Raw genomic sequence first — 19,922 nt, 5'->3', positions numbered from 1 at the left:
AAAAAAAAAAAAAGGTCTTTGAGACCTCGCTAATGTTGATATCGAATGTCATGAGAGTTTTGTAGGACTGAAGGTTGACACGAAAGCCTCAAAACCATTAGGTGAGGTAAGAGAATGGTCACTCTCGTTGTTTGAATGTTGTGATGACGCTGGCGATGGTTCGTGTGAGCGATGGTATACGCGAGCGATGATATACGTGAGCGCTGGTAAGGTGAGCACCAAAGAGTCGATTAATATCGTTGATCGGGGGGAAGGTGTACCGAATGGAGAAGCCGTTGGTGCCGATATTGGATGTTTTGGTTCAGCTGAAGGGACACGGTGCTCGAGGTAGCCCAAGGCAGGATACACGTCAGGGGAAAATTTAGTCCGGTGCCCCTGTGGTGGCTCATGTGATAAGTGTAGGTTGAACTGGTGTAGCAGTAGATGTAAGTTTGGTTGAGACAAGATGATCTGTACGTAGATATTAATGGTTCCTTTTTACTGGCCCTCTGTAGCAACAGATATCTTTGGGAACCGAAGTAAAGAGGCTCCAAAGTGGTAGAGATATTAAAAGGCACATGTCGTATCTATGGTTCATAGTGGTACTAGTCAGTGGTAGTGGTACATTCTGGTGGTAGCGAGTGATGGTCGCCTTCTCTTGTGGCCCCGGACTGGTTGGTATCAGGGACCTGCCGCTATGTGGTGTGTAGTACAAGGTGACATAAGCTTTGTGGCGTCAGCAGACGAGTGGTATTGGGGATCCCGGAAGGTAATTACGGTGGCGCGAGTAGTAGAGGCATCGGAGGAGGGTGAGATCAAGGAGCCGAGAAGGAAGGGTAGAGTCAGTCTCTCTCTATTAGCTGAGGTGCTGACACCAGGAGCGAGGGAGTATTGCTACAGGGAGGGACCAGGAACGAGGGAGTATTGCTACAGGGAGAGACCAGGAGCGAGGGAGTATTGTTATAGGGAGACCAGGAGCGAGGGCGTATTGCTACAGGGAGGGACCAGGAACGAGGGAGTATTGCTACAGGGAGAGACCAGGAGCGAGGGCGTATTGCTACAGGGAGAGACCAGGAGCGAGGGCGTATTGCTACAGGGAGGGACCAGGAGCGAGGGCGTATTGCTACAGGGAGAGACCAGGAGCGAGGGCGTATTGCTACAGGGAGGGACCAGGAACGAGGGCGTATTGCTACAGGGAGAGACCAGGAGCGAGGGCGTATTGCTACAGGGAGGGACCAGGAGCGAGGGCGTATTGCTACAGGGAGGGACCAGGAACGAGGGAGTATTTCTACAGGGAGGGACCAGCAGCGAGGGAGTATTGCTACAGGGAGGGACCAGCAGCGAGGGCGTATTGCTACAGTGAGGGACCAGGAGCGAGGGAGTATTTCTACAGGGAGAGAGCAGCACCCGGGTTACTGCTACAGGGAGAGAGTCTAATGCAATTAGCAGATGAACAATAAACAAGAAGATAACAATGGCGAAGTGGAGGCTGGTGGGGCTTGGTGCTGGGGCAGCCAGGACAATGGATGGAACCCTGGGCTCTGCTGGGTTTCTTGTGAGGCTGAGCCTAGACCACTGGGCTCCAGGGTTCCTGAGGCGCTGCTGGCGGAGGGAAAAGTCTCACCTGAAGGAGCAGTGGAGGGTAGGGTCTGGCTGAGGTTGTCCTGGGCTGAAGGTATGGCCGTAGTATTGACCACCTGAGGATTACTGGTCCCTGGCCTTGGCTGATGGTGGTGGGAGGTACGTGGGAGACTCTCCAGCCCACCTACTGGGTGGTGGTGGTGGGTACGTGGGAGATTCTCCAACCCACCTACTGAGTGGTGGTGGGAGGTACGTGGGAGACTCTCCAGCCCACCTACTGGGTGGTGGTGGTGGAAGGTACATGGGAGACTCTCCAGCCTACCTACTGGGTGGTGATGGTGGGTACGTGGGAGATTCTCCAACCCACCTACTGTACGGTGGTGATGGTGGGTACGTGGGAGATTCTCCAACCCACCTACTGTACGGTGGTGATGGTGGGGGGGTACGTGGGAGATTCACCATCTACTCTTCTTCCACCTTCATGATGACCCTTTCATCCACTTAGCCAGCCACCTCACTCATCACTCCGTCCATATCCACCCCACGTCATCCACCTAGCCACCTCACTTAACACTCCGTCCACATCCAACCCACTTCATCAAACATCCTTCACCTCCCAGCCTCTACTCCACCCTCTCCCACGACCCACACTCCCTCATGACACCTTATTTTCCAGCTCTTTCATCGCGGCAAATGTACATGAATTCCTAACCCTCTCACTTTCCTTAATACCTTTCGTAAACGGAATTTCATTTTACAGGTCTCTCTCTCTCTCTCTCTCTCTCTCGCTCTCTCTCTCTCTCTCTCTCTCTCTCTCTCTCTCTCTCTCTCTCTCTCTCTCTCTCTCTCTCTCTCTCTCTCTCTCTCTAACTCTCTCTCTCTCTCTCTCTCTCCACCACTCCAATAACAGACGCTGAGCAGCTTTTCCTTCCTCCACATCTCCCACATTTATCCCCAACACTTGCGGTTTCTCTTTCCCATTCTCCAACAGTGGCAGGAAAGCGATAACTCTCTCCCTCATTCTAACACTGAATCCAACGAGTCTATCTCCTTCACTCACGGCGCCGAGGACGAACTGAAGGAAAATTAGATTGAATAAAAAATTAGATCACTGTCATGTGCCTGGAGGTGGGACGGAACACCGGCGCACGAAATCCCCCACGGAGAAAACTCCGGCGAACAAACTCCCAGCGGACGAAACCCCGGCAGACAAAACTCCAGCGGACAAAACCCCGAGTCTTCACAAGTCATAGCGAGCGTGTTGATCGAGCACTTGTCTACAGTTAGCGCGCCAGGAGCACAATACACACATACAGCGAAAGTTGAGACGCAGACCTCCACTGCTGGACGCCTGTAGTGCTTTGATTGTTCTCTGTTGATGAAAGTTTATAACTCACGTCTTGATGGGCACAGCTGCGTCGACGATGTTTGGCTAGGACACACGGAACTATTTTGCATCAATTTGCATAATGTCACACACACACACACACACACACACACACACACACACACACACACACACACACACCCTTCCGGCCATCTGTTTAGCATCGCTTCTGTTCAGGAACTTGTGATCTTCTGATAGACAAAAACAAAGAAATAATAGCTTCCTGGGTTTTCAGTCACGTCAGTCAGGCCTCTACTTAAACACAATCCTCCTCTTCAGAAAAAAAAAAGCAATCTCCCAAGCTTAGCCAATCTGGATCCGTCGTCGGCTCACTGTACCAACAAACTTGGGGAGCTTTTAACTAATCTGGAGCTGACCCCGACCTGTCTCGCCAACCATCTGCCACCAGGGCCTCCGGAGATAAGCCAGCGCCAATCTCACCAGCGTCACACCACGGATAAATAAAGTGGTTATCCCACGGTGCAGTTCAGCTAGGCATGAAAGACGAGTCAGAGAGAGCGAGCCCCGTCCACATTCGGGTCAGCCAGCAGTGTCTCTTCACATGACGCAGCCAATGATTGGTCATGGTCATCCAGAGAGTCTACGTCAAGACGTAAGCTGTCCGCCTCTCGTCGAGTCATTGGGTAGTGATGGAGGAGTGGAAGAAACACCTGCTTCACGCGAGACTGGATGGGGTTCATCTCTGATATTCGTCTCAACAACCACACACACACACACGACGGAGGAGCGCTGGTCAAAACTAACCCAGTTGGTCCAAGAGAGACATGATGGCTGGTGTTGTGTCACGTAAGATACGATTGTTCCCTTAATCCTGAGCGAGGAAGCAGCTTCATACACAGCTGAATGGATGATTATTTGGGTCTGGGTATGAGAGGCAGGTGGGAACTCCTCAATGTCTCCCTGCGTCCTGCCACGACGTTCTAGTGATAGTTCAGCCTCATCCCTCAAGAGGAGTACCATATCACACACTGTGATCAACTGTCAACCTGTACCTTCCATTCTTCATGAATATATCTTATTACGTCTTCACGCAAACACACACACGCACACACACACACATCACCATACCAGTTTTATATCTCGTCCTCCTATAGACTCTTCCCGAAGTCCCACTCCTATTTGCTGTTCCCTGGGGATGAGAAGGATCTCCAGGTCCTCTATATAGGATCGTCGTCGTCTTCTTCGTCCTCCTTCTCCTCCTCCTCTCCTTCTCCTCCTACCTTACACCTGCCTGACCTTATGATGTGTTGTGCACAATACTTCATCCCAATTACTTTTCGCACTCTGTGTGTTCGTCCAATGTGAGTCACCGTTGGTTTGTCTCTTCCACTTGATCTTGGTATAGTCATCATCTCTCTATCGTGCATCCTTGATTGTTCCCTTTAGGATTCAAGCTGACTCGACTGAGTAGTATATATTTTTTTTCTCTTTTCAAAAGAGACAAAGAAAAAAAAAGCTCCACCTTAATCTGTACGAGATGCGACACAAAAGAAAGGTCACACACAGACCAGCTGAATCCTCGCTAGGTTTTGTTTTGATGAACCAGTCTGGAAAAAAGGTTCCAATTCACGTTCGATTCTTGAACTTTTGAGACACAATCTTCTTCTCCCCTCCCCAACCCCACCTCCGCCTTCAGCCTTCCCCCTCTCCCAAACCCCTCTTGCATCACCTCCCCATCTCCCTTCACCCTTTCCCCCATTCCTGTTTATGAGAACTATATAGCTCCCGGATATCACCCGAGCAACAACATTCCATAAACCAAAGTCTTTCGTCTCCTACGGATATTCCCATTTCAGACCAACGCTCTATTGTCCGAGTTGAGCTGCTTGTGTGTTTCTCGTGAGGTAGGGGTCAATTTCTCCTTTGTCCCCGAAAAGAATGAGGGAAAAGCGTTGCATCTTTAAACTCGGACGACAAAGTGGTTTGAAAACGCTACCTCAACAGGATTGAGATCAGAGTCATGGGCCAGCCAACGCTAGTGCCTTATCCTCCTCCTCCTCCTCCTCCTTATTCACTCAGGAGGAAGTGGAGAAGGAGGGATACTGGGAGTTCCCTGATTCGGTTTTATTCGCAGAGGAAGACTGTAAAGAAGGCCAGGCCGCTTCTCTCCCCGCAAAAAGTTCCTTTCGTCAAATGTTTGTGTTCTGGTGAAGAGACGAGAGTCCAGACCAGTCAGTTCGTCAAATCTGTGTTTCCTGATCGAGTTTTTTGCTGGATGTTGAGGTAAAGATGGCGTCAGCTGTGTCACGAAGGTGAATATGGCGTCAGCTGTGTCACGAAGGTGACGATGGAGTCAGCTGTGTCACGAAGGTGAAGATGGCGTCAGCTGTGTCACGAAGGTGAATATGGCGTCAGCTGTGTCACGAAGGTGAAGATGGCGTCAGCTGTGTCACGAAGGTGAAGATGGCGTCAGCTGTGTCACGAAGGTGAAGATGGCGTCAGCTGTGTCACGAAGGTGACGATGGCGTCAGCTGTGTCACGAAGGTGAAGATGGCGTCAGCTGTGTCACGAAGGTGACGATGGCGTCAGCTGTGTCACGAAGGTGAAGATGGAGTCAGCTGTGTTTGTAAGTCGACTGCCTCTTGTAGACGTACAGTACGAAATGCTTTTTTCATGTTCTTCGTTTGATTTACAATGACTCATGATTTCCGTTTTGCTCTGTCTTTCGAAGAACTTTTGAGTCTTCTATGGAATTCATTTCTGCCCAGCAATGGAATCATTATCGTATAACATCAAAATGTTGCAAAGGTTCATCATTGCTTCGAAACATGAGATACTGCATACATGGAATGAAGCAGAACCCCGGTTCTGAGTCATTTCTTGAAGCATTTGAATGATTTGGTTCACAGAAGTGTCCAGTGGGCCCCTATTACTGTTAATGGTTGTGGTTCTTTGAAGTCTCGCTTGCTTAGCCATAATGCTTGATTTCCAGGGAAGTGGCCAAAGACCCGATTTCATAAAGGTATTTTGAATAGAATTTGATTCCAAAGAACAACTGGAATCTATAATAGAACTCCCCCAGTTTCTCAGACTCATTGTTTCATCCCGTCTGTCTAAATCTTTCTAAAGTTATTTAGTCAGGAAGCGTTAACTCAAGTGTCTGTTCTTATCACTAAGGAAAAAATAAGAAATAAAACAGAAAAACGTCGGTCTTGAAATGTCTTGGCCAGGTGGCTCGGGCACTGTTGGCACTTGACTGTCGACCCCAGAATCGCCACGACGGTACGACCCTTGAGTGTAATGGCGTGACCTTTGACCTGACCTTTTCGGGGCGAGGTTAATTAAAATCCTTGGCCACCATACCTAAGGCCTGGGATATAACTCTTAAAGTCCTCGCTCCCATTCTCAAGGTATGAAAAACTTTACATTCACGTTCGTCTGTGTGTCTCTACTTCGTTCATCTTCTTTTCTTTCCTGATTAAATTGTGAGTGCCAAAGATCAACAGAGGCTTCGTTAGCTTACGATTACGAGTCGGGTACACATTTCTTGCTTATCTCATATGCTCTCACGGCTGAGGAACCTGGAACTCCAGCAGATGATGCAAGAAAAAAAACTTTTCGTCTCTCTCTTCATGATGGCTCCTGTAGACGACATCAGAAGGGTGGGAGAAACGTTTAGACAGCTTTGTTGGCAGTTCACCACTCGTATATTATTTATTCTCTTACCCTGCCAACGATTTATTCGTGATTTTTCTTTTTTCCTTTTCTTCTATTCCTATTTTTTTTTCTCTTCTTTTTTTTAGGGCGAGGTGTATGCATCACAGATCTCCTTTTTCTCAACCCCCAGAGGTAATCTTCGAGAAATGTCATAGATGCTCGAATCTTTTACAAAATCGGTTTCGGGTACCTGTAAAACCCCTTGTCGATAAGCTGTTTATCTACTGATGAAAGTGATCCTTTCAGAAATGGAGAGGACACATTACGGTTTCCTCATGGAGGTTCATAAGGTAGTTTGGTCGACAAAGGCCTTACTGATTGAGGCAGGAGACAAGAGAATGATGGAAGCTTTGATAAGTGCAAGAGTCTTGTATGCATGAGTCTTATGATCTATATTCTAGGTTTTTCTAGATTAGATAACGAAAGGAAAAAAAAAAAGTTATCTTGATGGAAAAATAAACTTCGGAAGCTTCAAGCTTTTGACAGTATTGCGAAAGCTTGGAGTTTCTGAGTTTATTATTTTTTTGTTTTGTTTTTTACTTCCCGAGCAAATTCACTCATATTTTGGGTTACGTTATTCCTGTCCCAGGAATAAGAAAATGTATTTGTTTCCTTGCGACAGTCACTCGCCATGGGATTGCACGATACATCACTATTTCCCTTCTGGCAGCTGCTACACCCAGGCACACACACAACCACACAAAACACATACGTATATAGACACGCGTATATATATATATATATATATATATATATATATATATATATATATATATATATATATATATATATATATATATATATATATATAATATATTATAATTGTGTGTGTGTGTGTGTGTGTGTGTGTGTGTGTGTTTGTGTGTGTGTGTGTGTGTGATACACATGCACACGCAAGCACAAATACAGACACAGACACATGCCAGCACAAGCAGAAACAGCTAATCGCACACGCTGGAGGCGTAAAGGATTGAGGGAAGATAATGACGATTATTTCAGTAAGATCTGAAAAGATGCAAAGATGGAATTATGCGTATAAAGAAAATGGTTTTAAACATAAGACTCCCATCAGGTCAACGAAAAAGATGAAGAGGATTCCGAAAGTGTTTAACCTGGAACAGAAGGGATCGGAGACGAAGTGTAATAGGTAACAGTAAAAGAGAGAAGCTATTGGAAATACCTCAAACACAAGACCAAAAGCTACAGCTGATGGGTGAAAGAAATTGGAAAAACTAAAGAATGAAATAGAAAAATAGAATTCCAAAGTTTTCGATAACATCGAAAAGAAAAAAAAAAAGAGAAAAAGAATGAAAAAGATCGGAGAGATGGGTCAAGAAAGACATCTTTTCTGAGACAAGACAAGTCCAGGTTAAGTCCCTCTAGCAGAAGGACAAAAAAAAAAACCCTAACGAAGGAAACAGAAGACAGAGAATCATTCCAGGGCTAAGGAAGAGACATGGAATCTTGATTGGAACACAGATCTGGGATATATTAGCGAGACAGAAGGGACATTGAGATTTACCCTGTTAAACTGCTGAGAGGGTACTGGAGTGAACTGGAACGGACCTGAATTATGATGAAGCTCCAGATGACAAACTCTTGCATTTGGTGGAAAACGCCTTCTGCTGGAATTCAACTCAATGTGACTTATTTTTCCATATATTCTTGTAGAAAGAAAACGGGACCATTAGGGATATATGTAGAGAGTATGATAATAGTGCTGGTAAGGTGGAGAGTATTCGCATTGACTGCTTGAAGGTGATATTGTGGGTTTTAGAAGGAACTAGAGGTATGGGCAGTTTACTCCAGGGATATGGAGAGCTCCGGGAGACTATCTATCATACATATTCGACCTAAAGTAGAATATGCATTCCAAGACTCAGCACCACACTTGACGAAACTTGAAGATCTGGTAGAGAAAGTCCAGAGGAGGGGCAGTGTGTACATACATATATAGTACCTGACATAGACAACATGTGTTACAAGGAGAAGGTGGAGGCTATAAACCTGTTTACCATGGATGGGCAAGACTGAGACTAGTCTTAATCACAGTTTGCATACATCTTGATCACACTGACAGTGTCAACGATGAACACCTCTTTAAAAGAAGCCATCAGCAGTGTCTGTCTTCACTTATCTCTTTTCCATTCTATTTAGATTCCTAGCGAAGCAAACAGAGGTAATACCATTTTCGAGACTTCGTCGTAAGGAGGTGAGCCAGACATTATATATATATATATATATATATATATATATATTTTTTTTTTTTTTTTTTTTTTTTTTTTTTTTTTATACTTTGTCGCTGTCTCCCGCGTTTGCGAGGTAGCGCAAGGAAACAGACGAAAGAAATGGCCCAACCCCCCCCATACACATGTACATACACACGTCCACACACGCAAATATACATACCTACACAGCTTTCCATGGTTTACCCCAGACGCTTCACATGCCTTGATTCAATCCACTGACAGCACGTCAACCCCTGTACACCACATCGCTCCAATTCACTCTACTCCTTGCCCTCCTTTCACCCTCCTGCATGCTCAGGCCCCGATCACACAAAATCTTTTTCACTCCATCTTTCCACCTCCAATTTGGTCTCCCTCTTCTCCTTGTTCCCTCCACCTCTGACACATATATCCTCTTGGTCAATCTTTCCTCACTCATCCTCTCCATGTGCCCAAACCACTTCAAAACACCCTCTTCTGCTCTCTCAACCACGCTCTTTTTATTTCCACACATCTCTCTTACCCTTACGTTACTCACTCGATCAAACCACCTCACACCACACATTGTCCTCAAACATCTCATTTCCAGCACATCCATCCTCCTGCGCACAACTCTATCCATAGCCCACGCCTCGCAACCATACAACATTGTTGGAACCACTATTCCTTCAAACATACCCATTTTTGCTTTCCGAGATAATGTTCTCGACTTCCACACATTCTTCAAGGCCCCCAGAATTTTCGCCCCCTCCCCCACCCTATGATCCACTTCCGCTTCCATGGTTCCATCCGCTGCTAGATCCACTCCCAGATATCTAAAACACTTCACTTCCTCCAGTTTTTCTCCATTCAAACTCACCTCCCAATTGACTTGACCCTCAACCCTACTGTACCTAATAACCTTGCTCTTATTCACATTTACTCTTAACTTTCTTCTTCCACACACTTTACCAAACTCAGTCACCAGCTTCTGCAGTTTCACACATGAATCAGCCACCAGCGCTGTGTCATCAGCGAACAACAACTGACTCACTTCCCAAGCTCTCTCATCCCCAACAGACTTCATACTTGCCCCTCTTTCCAAAACTCTTGCATTTACCTCCCTAACAACCCCATCCATAAACACATTAAACAACCATGGAGACATCACACACCCCTGCTGCAAACCTACATTCACTGAGAACCAATCACTTTCCTCTCTTCCTACATATATATATATATATATATATATATATATATATATATATATATACATATATATTTTTTTTTTTTTTTTTTTATACTTTGTCGCTGTCTCCCGCGTTTGCGAGGTAGCGCAAGGAAACAGACGAAAGAAATGGCCCAACCCCCCCCCCCCCATACACATGTACATACACACGTCCACACACGCAAATATACATACCTACACAGCTTTCCATGGTTTACCCCAGACGCTTCACATGCCTTGCTTCAATCCACTGACAGCACGTCAACCCCTGTATACCACATGACTCCAATTCACTCTATTTCTTGCCCTCCTTTCACCCTCCTGCATGTTCAGGCCTCGATCACACAAAATCTTTTTCACTCCATCTTTCCACCTCCAATTTGGTCTCCCTCTTCTCCTCGTTCCCTCCACCTCCGACACATATATCCTCTTGGTCAATCTCTCCTCACTCATTCTCTCCATGTGCCCAAACCATTTCAAAACACCCTCTTCTGCTCTCTCAACCACGCTCTTTTTATTTCCACACATCTCTCTTACCCTTACGTTACTTACTCGATCAAACCACCTCACACCACACATTGTCCTCAAACATCTCATTTCCAGCACATCCATCCTCCTGCGCACATCTCTATCCATAGCCCACGCCTCGCAACCATACAACATTGTTGGAACCACTATTCCCTCAAACATACCCATTTTTGCTTTCCGAGATAGTGTTCTCGACTTCCACACATTTTTCAAGGCTCCCAAAATTTTCGCCCCCTCCCCCACCCTATGATCCACTTCCGCTTCCATGGTTCCATCCGCTGACAGATCCACTCCCAGATATCTAAAACACTTCACTTCCTCCAGTTTTTCTCCATTCAAACTCACCTCCCAATTGACTTGACCCTCACCCCTACTGTACCTAATAACCTTGCTCTTATATATGATAAACCAAAAGGGTTATGATAATGAGGCTCATGTTAATATTTTTGTTGTCCATTTTTTTGTGTTCAATGTTACCGCTGTGTTGGGGAAACTTCGAACACTTCCATTCTGCCTTTCCTGTTCAATGATAGACCAATGTATGAATTACATTGAACATAAACAATGATTGTAAAAATATCATTTGCATCAAACAAATAAACAGAGGACGCCATTTTTTTGGCCAACAGTGCGTTAAATGATAATGCTTTTGACAAGTATTGTTATCACATTTAAATGGAAATCAGCTGAACTGTATGGATACGAAATATACCACACCGGTGTCCATAAAGGATCTGATTTCAACCAAATAAACCTTCACATCATGGCATATGATGGGATCCCCAGCGCCTTTAACCGAAATGTATGGGTTATAGGTTTAGTGGTGGTCGAGTTGTTTGACTTGTTAACTTGTCGGTTTGACTTGTCAACTTTGCCTTGTCAATGTGTCAACTTGACATGTTCACCCATTTCGAAACTTACACAGGAATATGTCATTTCGCCAAAACAATTTCTTTTAGAGACATGAAAGTAAAATTGATATTTTCTTATTTTGGATAATTAAAACATTGTCGTCTTCCTCAATGGTTTAAGTCTTCCTCAATGGTTTAAGTCTTCCTCAATGGTTTAAGTGACTCTATCGTTCATACCAGCACGGTTAACGAGAGTAAAGAGAGCGTAGCATTTTGTAGCAGCACGGTACTACATGTTAGACAAGATGTAGAGATGTGTTTCCACAGTAAAAGCCTTGTGGTTAACTGGAAAAAGAAAAAAGAAATAATGGTGCAACTGTGAATACTGACTGTACACAGGAGTTTAAACATTCACATGACAGTAAAATTCAGGACATGAGGGCCCCTCCCCCAAGAGTGGAGAATTCCCACTGCGTTTAGTATATGTAAGTAATCACACATGCAAATGCACAAAGACGATATGTTGGCCCTGGAAATATTCTTCGAGACAAGACTGGTGATATTAAATGCTGAAGGAAATAATTTTGCAAGTCTGATATAAGTTTAATCACGTATGTAGTCTCACATTATGTTGCAAGGCATTACTATGTATATGTGTGTGTGTGTGTGTGTGTGTGTGTGTGTGTGTGTGTGTGTGTGTGTGTTCAGTCATAGAGGCACAGGTGACAGATTGCCCGTGTTGTGTATATATACATTATGGAGACTGGGTGACACACCGTCATTAATAACACTGGGGGGGACGGACTTAGTCTATGAAATACCTATTTAGCTTCGTGATTGCCTTCAGCGTTCCGCTGTAACTTGATGACCTGTTGATGAGCCCTCCGGCAGCGTTGCTCCTGACGGCGTCCTCGTCGACGGACGGCGTTGATGGAGTGAGGCCAAACATAGCCTTTAGGGAAATCCTACATATCCTTCGGGGAAATCCTGTGGTGTTGGGGAGGAAATGTATGTTCTTCGTCTTAATGAAAGTTGGTTGGACTCTAATGACGGTCATGCCAGTTGAGGCAGTCTGATGACGTGATCTTCGCTGATGGATGACTGAAGTCAGTAGTTGACCCCCTATTAAGGGTTAGGTGATGACATCACTTGAGGGGGGGGGAGGCGCTCGATGACACCACTGATGTCAGCTAATGACATCACTTGAGGGGGAGAGGCGCTCGATGACACCACTGATGTCAGCTAATGACATCACTTGAGGGGGAGAGGCGCTCGATGACACCACTGATGTCAGCTAATGACATCACTTGAGGGGGGAGGCGCTCGATGACACCACTGATGTCAGCTAATGACATCACTTGAGGGGGAGAGGCGCTCGATGACACCACTGATGTCAGCTAATGACATCACTTGAGGGGAGAGGCGCTCGATGACACCACTGATGTCAGCTAATATATATGTCTTAGGCCAGCTGATGACATCTCTGAGGCCAGTTGACATAGCTTGGTTATTTAAGAGACCAGGTCAAAAGGTCGGACCATCATAGTCGTGCTCAAGGGTCGTGTAGTCGTGCTCAAGGGTCGTATTGTCGTGCTCAAGAGTCGTACCGTCGTGCTCAAGGGTCGTAACGTCGTGCTTTAACGTCGTGCTTCATGGGTTAAACAGATAATTTCCAATGATGGAGCCAAATGTTCACTTGTGAGGTTCTAAGATGAATTTGTTTTATCAAACGTTTGTTGTGTAACGATGATCACGTGTAACGTTTGTTGTGTAACGATGATCACACGTAACGTTTGATGTGTAACGATGATCACACGTAACGTTTGATGTGTGACAATGATAACACGATACGTTTGATGTGTAACGATGATCACACGTAACGTTTGATGTGTATATGACACTGACCACATACAACATATACAAACTTCATCCACTTGTCATTCAGTCCATACGCTTGTGTACGAGCCTAAAAGGGAAAGAAATATTCAATGCATTTTCTGTGACTGAAATTTTCCGAACCGAACCTAGGGCATAAAACTCTTGGAGCAATTTGCTAATTCTGTTACGGAGAAAGATCCTCTTTCTCTGGGCCAACAGACGTGATTGGGATGTATACGATGTATTTAGGGACGAGGGATGAACGTGGTAATACGATTTTATTTTACAGCTACCTCAGGTCCAGATATGGCTTAGGGAAAAATCTCTTTCAAAATCATGGGTTACTCGGAAGGAAGGTGGAATGCAGGGACATCGGATTTTACGAAATTATGAACTGAATCCTGCTCGCCCGAAGATTGTGTGGGACACATCACTGATTTAGTCAATCCTCTAAACAAAATCTCTTGTTTGAAGAAAACAACAGTTAAGTTTATGGAAGTAAAGACAAGATGATTGTACTGGTATGGTTAACATCACCATACGGGGAATGAATTTGGTCACACGAAGAGAATAGAAAAGATGAGCATTTAGAAATTATACGTAGAAACCATGATTGATTTTTCACAACATTATTCAGACCCCTAACAGCATCATTTCAGACATTCGCACCATCACATAGACCCTCACAGCATCATTCAGACATTCACACCATCACATGGACCCTCACAGTAACCCTCAGACCATCACAGCATCACTCAGACCCTCACAACATCCCTCAGAATCTCACAGCATCACTCAAACCCCCACAAAAGCATCCCTCACGCCGTCACAGCATCCCTCAGACCCTCCCAGCATCTCTCAGTCCCCCCCCACAGCACCGCTAACGCCCTCCCCCACACAGTATTACCGTACATTCCCTGGCTTCCTCCACAGTGTGCAACATGACTATTGACGGGCGGCTGCTCAGCGTGACGTCTGGCCGTCTTTCCGGCTCGCTGGTGTCTCCTGGGGAAATGGTGGCGCCCACCTCCTGCTGGTACCAGCTGAGGGCACCGCCCGACCACCGGGTCGAGCTCCAGATCCACCGCCTCGTCCACGTGGGCTCCTTCATCAACGCTACCACGTGAGTACTCTGGTAAACTCGGTGTCTTAGTCCACACTCTCGGCGTGAGTAGTCTAGCCAGTGCCATTTGGTGGATTGGTATACACTCTCGTGTTAGTAGGACGTGGAAGACAGACATCCAAGGATGTATTTCCCGCCCCTCTCTCTTGACCTACGTAAAGTGATGCCCGGATCCCTCTTACACCCTCCGTGTGAAGTAGGTTCTAGATACCAAGCTGCGCAGGGAGGTATTACCCTCCCTGACTTACGAGTGTTGAAGTGATGTCCAGAACCATCTCACACCCTCAGTGTCAGGATTGCTGGGTCTCGCTTTCCGTCTCATTTAAAAAAACAGCTGCTGAACCAGCCTTAACATCAGCCCCCGTACAGGCGCCCCACACACACACACACACACACACACGTCCCCCTGTTTTATTCTTCCTGTCTTTCGGTCGCTTCTCTTCCCCTCCGTTTTCCATTATGAATCGCAATATTCAGAGTCATTCTTCTCAGTAGGATTCAAGTGGTATATTCACACAGCGTTGTGTTAGCACGTTCTTACGTCCTTCACGTTGTATATCACACACACACACACACACACACACACACACACACACACACACACACACACATTGTATACATAGGATGGAGGGTGTTTTAAAAGGAGTCTTCTCATGTCGACAACTTCTATTCATCCTTTTTGGCGAGGGACGGCTTAGCATCTGAACGATTCAGATGATGCCAGTTTTGACAGTCGTCTCCCTCAGTGCAGTCTGTGTTTGGGTAAAGAAAAAGAGACAAAAGAATAAGCTTGAATTGTGTGGAGTAGGTCGTCCGTCCCGTTCCATAAAGACAGCTTCCAACACTTCACACTCAGTTCTTGGAAAAATTCTACGTAAGCTCACAAACTTAAGAGACGCCTTGAGAGATATTTACAATCTAACTGGTACTTGACTATCGGTCAAACCTTAATAAATATATAAAGTTTCTTTCGTCGAATGAACGATACATGAGAAACAAAGCTGATTTTGTGGGGGGCACCGTCTTCTAACAAGAAAATTACAAGTAGGACCAGTTTGCAAACATAAACACCCAGAGGTAGACTAAAAGACTTTTTTACGATCACTTAGAAGAAACTCGTAATTAACGTGACTCGTTTATGATGGGAGATTTTAACATACGAGTATCGAAGTGTGGAAGGAATCTGTTTTCAGTATCTTTGGACGCCGCCGACTCTGCATAAATTACATATCGCTGAGAAACCTGCTATCGACGTGGAATACATTAGAACTAACTCTAGCCACAGGCGAAGATCCCGATGGTGCTCTTATAGTTAAAGAGACGGTTAGAATAAGTGACGAGATATGGAGTAGAGTTGGATATTGCTTTTAGTATGCGATTACATTTGAAGGAGAGTTAGATCCTGCTTTTAGTATACGATTCCATTTGAAGTAGAGTTAGATACTGTTTTTAGTTTAAGTGATCACATTTGAAGTAGAGTTAGATACTGTCTTTAGTATAGGTGATCACATTTGAAGTAGAGTTAGATACTGTCTTTAGTATGTGATCACATTTGAAGTGGAGTTAGATCCTGTTTTTAGTATAAGTGATCACATTTGAAGTAGAGTTAGATACTGTTTTTAGTATGTGATCACATCTGAAGTAGACTTAGATCCTGTTTTTAATGATGATCAACAGGAAGTCGTAAAAATAGAAAAGGAATACCTGAATTTTAGACGAAAAAAATATGGGTGATGGTATTGTTACAGTTGTGACACTGTCGGAAATGGGAACAAGGTGGACGTGGCTTTTAAAAGAAATGGTTCATCGAGGCTTTCAGGAGTCGTCTATGGGAACAGAGCTACCAGTGGGTAGCAGACGTCTTTATCTGGACTATGTCACAATGGTGGAACAGTAGTGATGTAAGCAAGTGTCTATCGTCCTCGATAATTCCCCACCACAAGAGACACACAAAAGAGTGTGATAACCAAGCAGGACATTACGTAAGTAAACATCACTGTAAAAAGGAAAACGATGAAAAAAAAAAAAAAAGAGACAGCGACAAAGTATGATAATAAATAAATAAAATATATATATATATATATATATATATATATATATATATATATATATATATATATATATATATATATATATATATATGTGTGTGTGTGTATGTGTGTGTGTGTGTATGTATATATATTTATCTCTGGGGATAGGGCAGAAAGAAACCTTCCCACGTTTTCCCTGCGTGTCGTAGTAGGCGACTAAAAGGGGAGGGAGGGGGGGGGGGGGGAATCCTTCCCTCTCGATTTTTTTTTATTTTCTAAAAGGGGAGCAGAGAAGATGGGCCAAGTGAGGATATTCCCTCAAAGGCTCAGTCCTCTGTTCTTAGCGCTACCTCGCTAATGCGGGAAATGGCAAATAGTATATAAGAGTGACCTTTTCTTACAGTGTAACACTCTGGTATCACCCGCTTATGGAAGAACGGCGGTATCCATGTTGCATTGTCATGGACGAGATTAAGAAGTGTTAAGTCCGGGTTGTGATCTACTGACACTAGAGGAGGAGGAGGAGGAGGAAGAAGAGGAGCCTCCTCACCACCACACCTACCCCCAGAGGCTTTACTGGCTGGAGCCCTGGTGTCAGATGGCAGACAAAATAGAGCGAATAAGTCGTCTAGAAATGAGCACGGGAGGATTAATGGACCAGGGCAGTGCAGAGGGTACGGTTGCCTCAAGCTCTGGTTGTCCTTTTGTTGGGAGCAACTTTTCATTGTTTGGGATTTGGGGTGGAGTGGTTTTAGGTAACAGGTGGTAACACAATGGGTTAAGGTTGTGGACTGCAGTGTTTCTCCCTATGGATGGCGCTGTTTTAGTGGTTAGAATGATGAACTAGATGGAGAACACTGCAGACAAGTGCGTCAGATGAGAAATATTGGATATTAAGAAGAGCAAGACATTTGGTGATAGTGTTTAGTGGTAGAAAAAGGACGTCTGAGGCTGAGTCTTGCGACAGGTTGGAGATTGGTCCAGAATTTACATCCTCGAGTGATGTTAGTAAAGTCGAGGGGAGTCATTCCAACGCATCGAGGATCGTGGTGAGGGATGGGCGCTCCTCCGACCAGTGTGTGGCAGGTCATGAGTAATGATGCCAGGTGTGGTGGAGCCCTTGAATGGGAGGCATGATTCATCCTGAAGTGATAGTGGCGGACGATTCCCAGATGACGACGTGTAGTAAAAGTACGATTGGTTAAAGTGAGACAATGAGGACGTTAGAATGAGGCGCAGAAGTGCGAAAATGGTGCACTTAAGATGTGAAAAGATGGAGGTCAGCGGAACGACGATGGATGAGTGGAAGAAGTGAGGGAGGAAGCTGGAGAGAGAGTGTGTGTGTGTGTCAAGAAGTGCTTCCGTAGAAGAGCGTTTGAGGAAGAGATCCCTAAAGGAGAGGTGGGAAAAATTTATATATATATATATATATATATATATATATATATATATATATATATATATATATATATATATATATATATAGTTATAGTTATCAGACAGTGTCCATTTCTACAACTACGTGTCTGAGAAAGCTAGAGGCAATGTTGTCGGAAGTATTAAAAGAGAAATGATGTGTAAAGACGAAGTGGGTCATCTCAGTTAGCCTTCATCTGGTGACACGAGACGAAGGGCTAGGATACACGAAGATCCATAAGGGGATGAAAGATACAGAGCAAAAGCAGTGCTTCATAGATCCTGTGACGCTATGGACAAATAGCGCAAAAGCCTGGGTTAACAGCAGCGAGTATCCCTCCCTCATCCTCTGGAAAGCTCGGATGGTTCATGGAGATGTTATCTAAGGTCTTGGATGATGAAGGAAGCGACCCGCTGTTATCCCTCCTAGATCTACCGAGAAAACGTACTTGTGCCAGTGAGTGTTGTGTTGAGGGGCCTGCTGTGCCAGCGGGTGTTGCAGTGCTTCGAACATTAGAGTCGCAAAGCGCGGCGTTTTCTTCGTAGGAGTCCGTGGGTTGTGTGTTGAAGTTTGAAACTCAGACATCCTTGACCTGACGCGTTTCACGAGGGAAAAAAATAAATTAATCTGCTCTCCCTTCTCTCTGCACTAAGTCACGGAGGAAACGCGAGACTAACGGGGCACTGAAACAGAATGAAGCTCTAGCCACAGAGGAAAAGCGCACCATAGCGACCGTGTTGAAACAGCGGCCTACGGAACCGTGAACCATGATTGTGGAATGAATCATTTTGGAACGCGAGAGGCATTCTGGCAGAACGTACCGCTGCGAATCAATGAGCCACAGGGAAAACAGCTGGCCGAAGGGAAACACTGTGGATACGTGGACTATCATGGAACACTGGGACAAAATGCTTGCAACCGAATCGTGGCACAACAGTGTGGCAGAGCGAGAGAAGAGGATGACGCCTGGAGCAACTGTTAAGAAGGAGAAATATAGACACATATGATGCGCCAGTGATCATCACAGTCGTAGAATGGAATTTCATGGAACGATTCTACTCTTGCCACTCACTGCTATTTACCACTTGAAGGTCAGTGAAGGACGCAACTCATAAAGACCTGAGCATGACAATAGATGGAGTGGTTTAATCAGACGGTGAGACAGTCTACTCGGCAAGCCTCTGCTTCAAATGACATCTGTGCTGGACCGTTGGCAGCTCATGGATGGGCAGTTGTGATGTCTCTTTCTTTCCTTACGCCGCTAAACTTTAGGACTCTAAAAATCTACTATATCTTCCCTACCACACCTTAACAGTCTCTCCCCAAAAAATAAGTGTCTTTTCCCGCGTTATATTTAAGGCATCGTTGACGGCTCGCTCGACTAAGACCAAAGGTAGATGAGGCGGTTCGCAACCTCGGCCCACCACCAGGAGGTTGAGTGAGGAGGTCTTCTCCGCTGGAGATTAAAGTGATAATGTAAAGCTCAGGGTCGCTGCAGCCTGGAGCGCTGCTCTGGGGAGTGAGGGAAGGGTGGGTCGTCTCCTGCTGTTGGGGGGATGGTTCTGCTGCCTACCAGACTGTCCTCATGAAGTTTAATGATGCTGAATAATCCAGAGGAGTACTAAGTGTGTGCCTGAACCGCTGCTGCTGCTGCTCTCTCTCCTCTCTCTCTCTCTCTCTCTCTCTCTCTCTCTCTCTCTCTCTCTCTCTCTCTCTCTCTCTCTCTCTCTCTCTCTCTCTGGAATCTGTTCTCTAGCAGAGACACACAAAAAAAAAGTGTAATCCTATAATTGTATATTATATTCGGTCATGAATAGGAAATGTACCCACCCACCCACCCACACACCCACACACACACACACACACACACACACACACACACACACACACACACACCTGGTTTATACTGGAGTCTGTGTGTGTGTGTGTGTGTGTGTGTGTGTGTGTGTGTGTGTGTGTATGTGTGTGTGTGTAGACACAAGAGTCAAGACACGACACATACATACTGAATATACAAGGTCAGGGGAAACGGGGC

At 45.3% G+C, this 19,922-nt stretch overlaps 1 protein-coding gene across 2 annotated transcripts in view; it reads left to right on the top strand.

Annotated features, from left to right (window-relative positions):
- The window catches only part of LOC139746460 (uncharacterized), a 370,524-nt gene that overhangs the window by 222,272 nt on the left and 128,330 nt on the right, over window positions 1-19,922 (top strand). For both annotated transcript variants that reach the window (XM_071657717.1, XM_071657716.1), the window contains exon 5: window positions 14,251-14,440. In XM_071657717.1, coding sequence (XP_071513818.1) covers window positions 14,251-14,440 — 190 coding nt within the window. The remainder of the gene's footprint in view (window positions 1-14,250; window positions 14,441-19,922) is intronic.

This window comes from Panulirus ornatus, chromosome 65 (genome assembly GCF_036320965.1).
Source record: "Panulirus ornatus isolate Po-2019 chromosome 65, ASM3632096v1, whole genome shotgun sequence".
Taxonomy (NCBI): Eukaryota; Metazoa; Arthropoda; class Malacostraca; order Decapoda; family Palinuridae; genus Panulirus; species Panulirus ornatus.
This window is presented reverse-complemented; position numbering and strand designations above follow the sequence as displayed.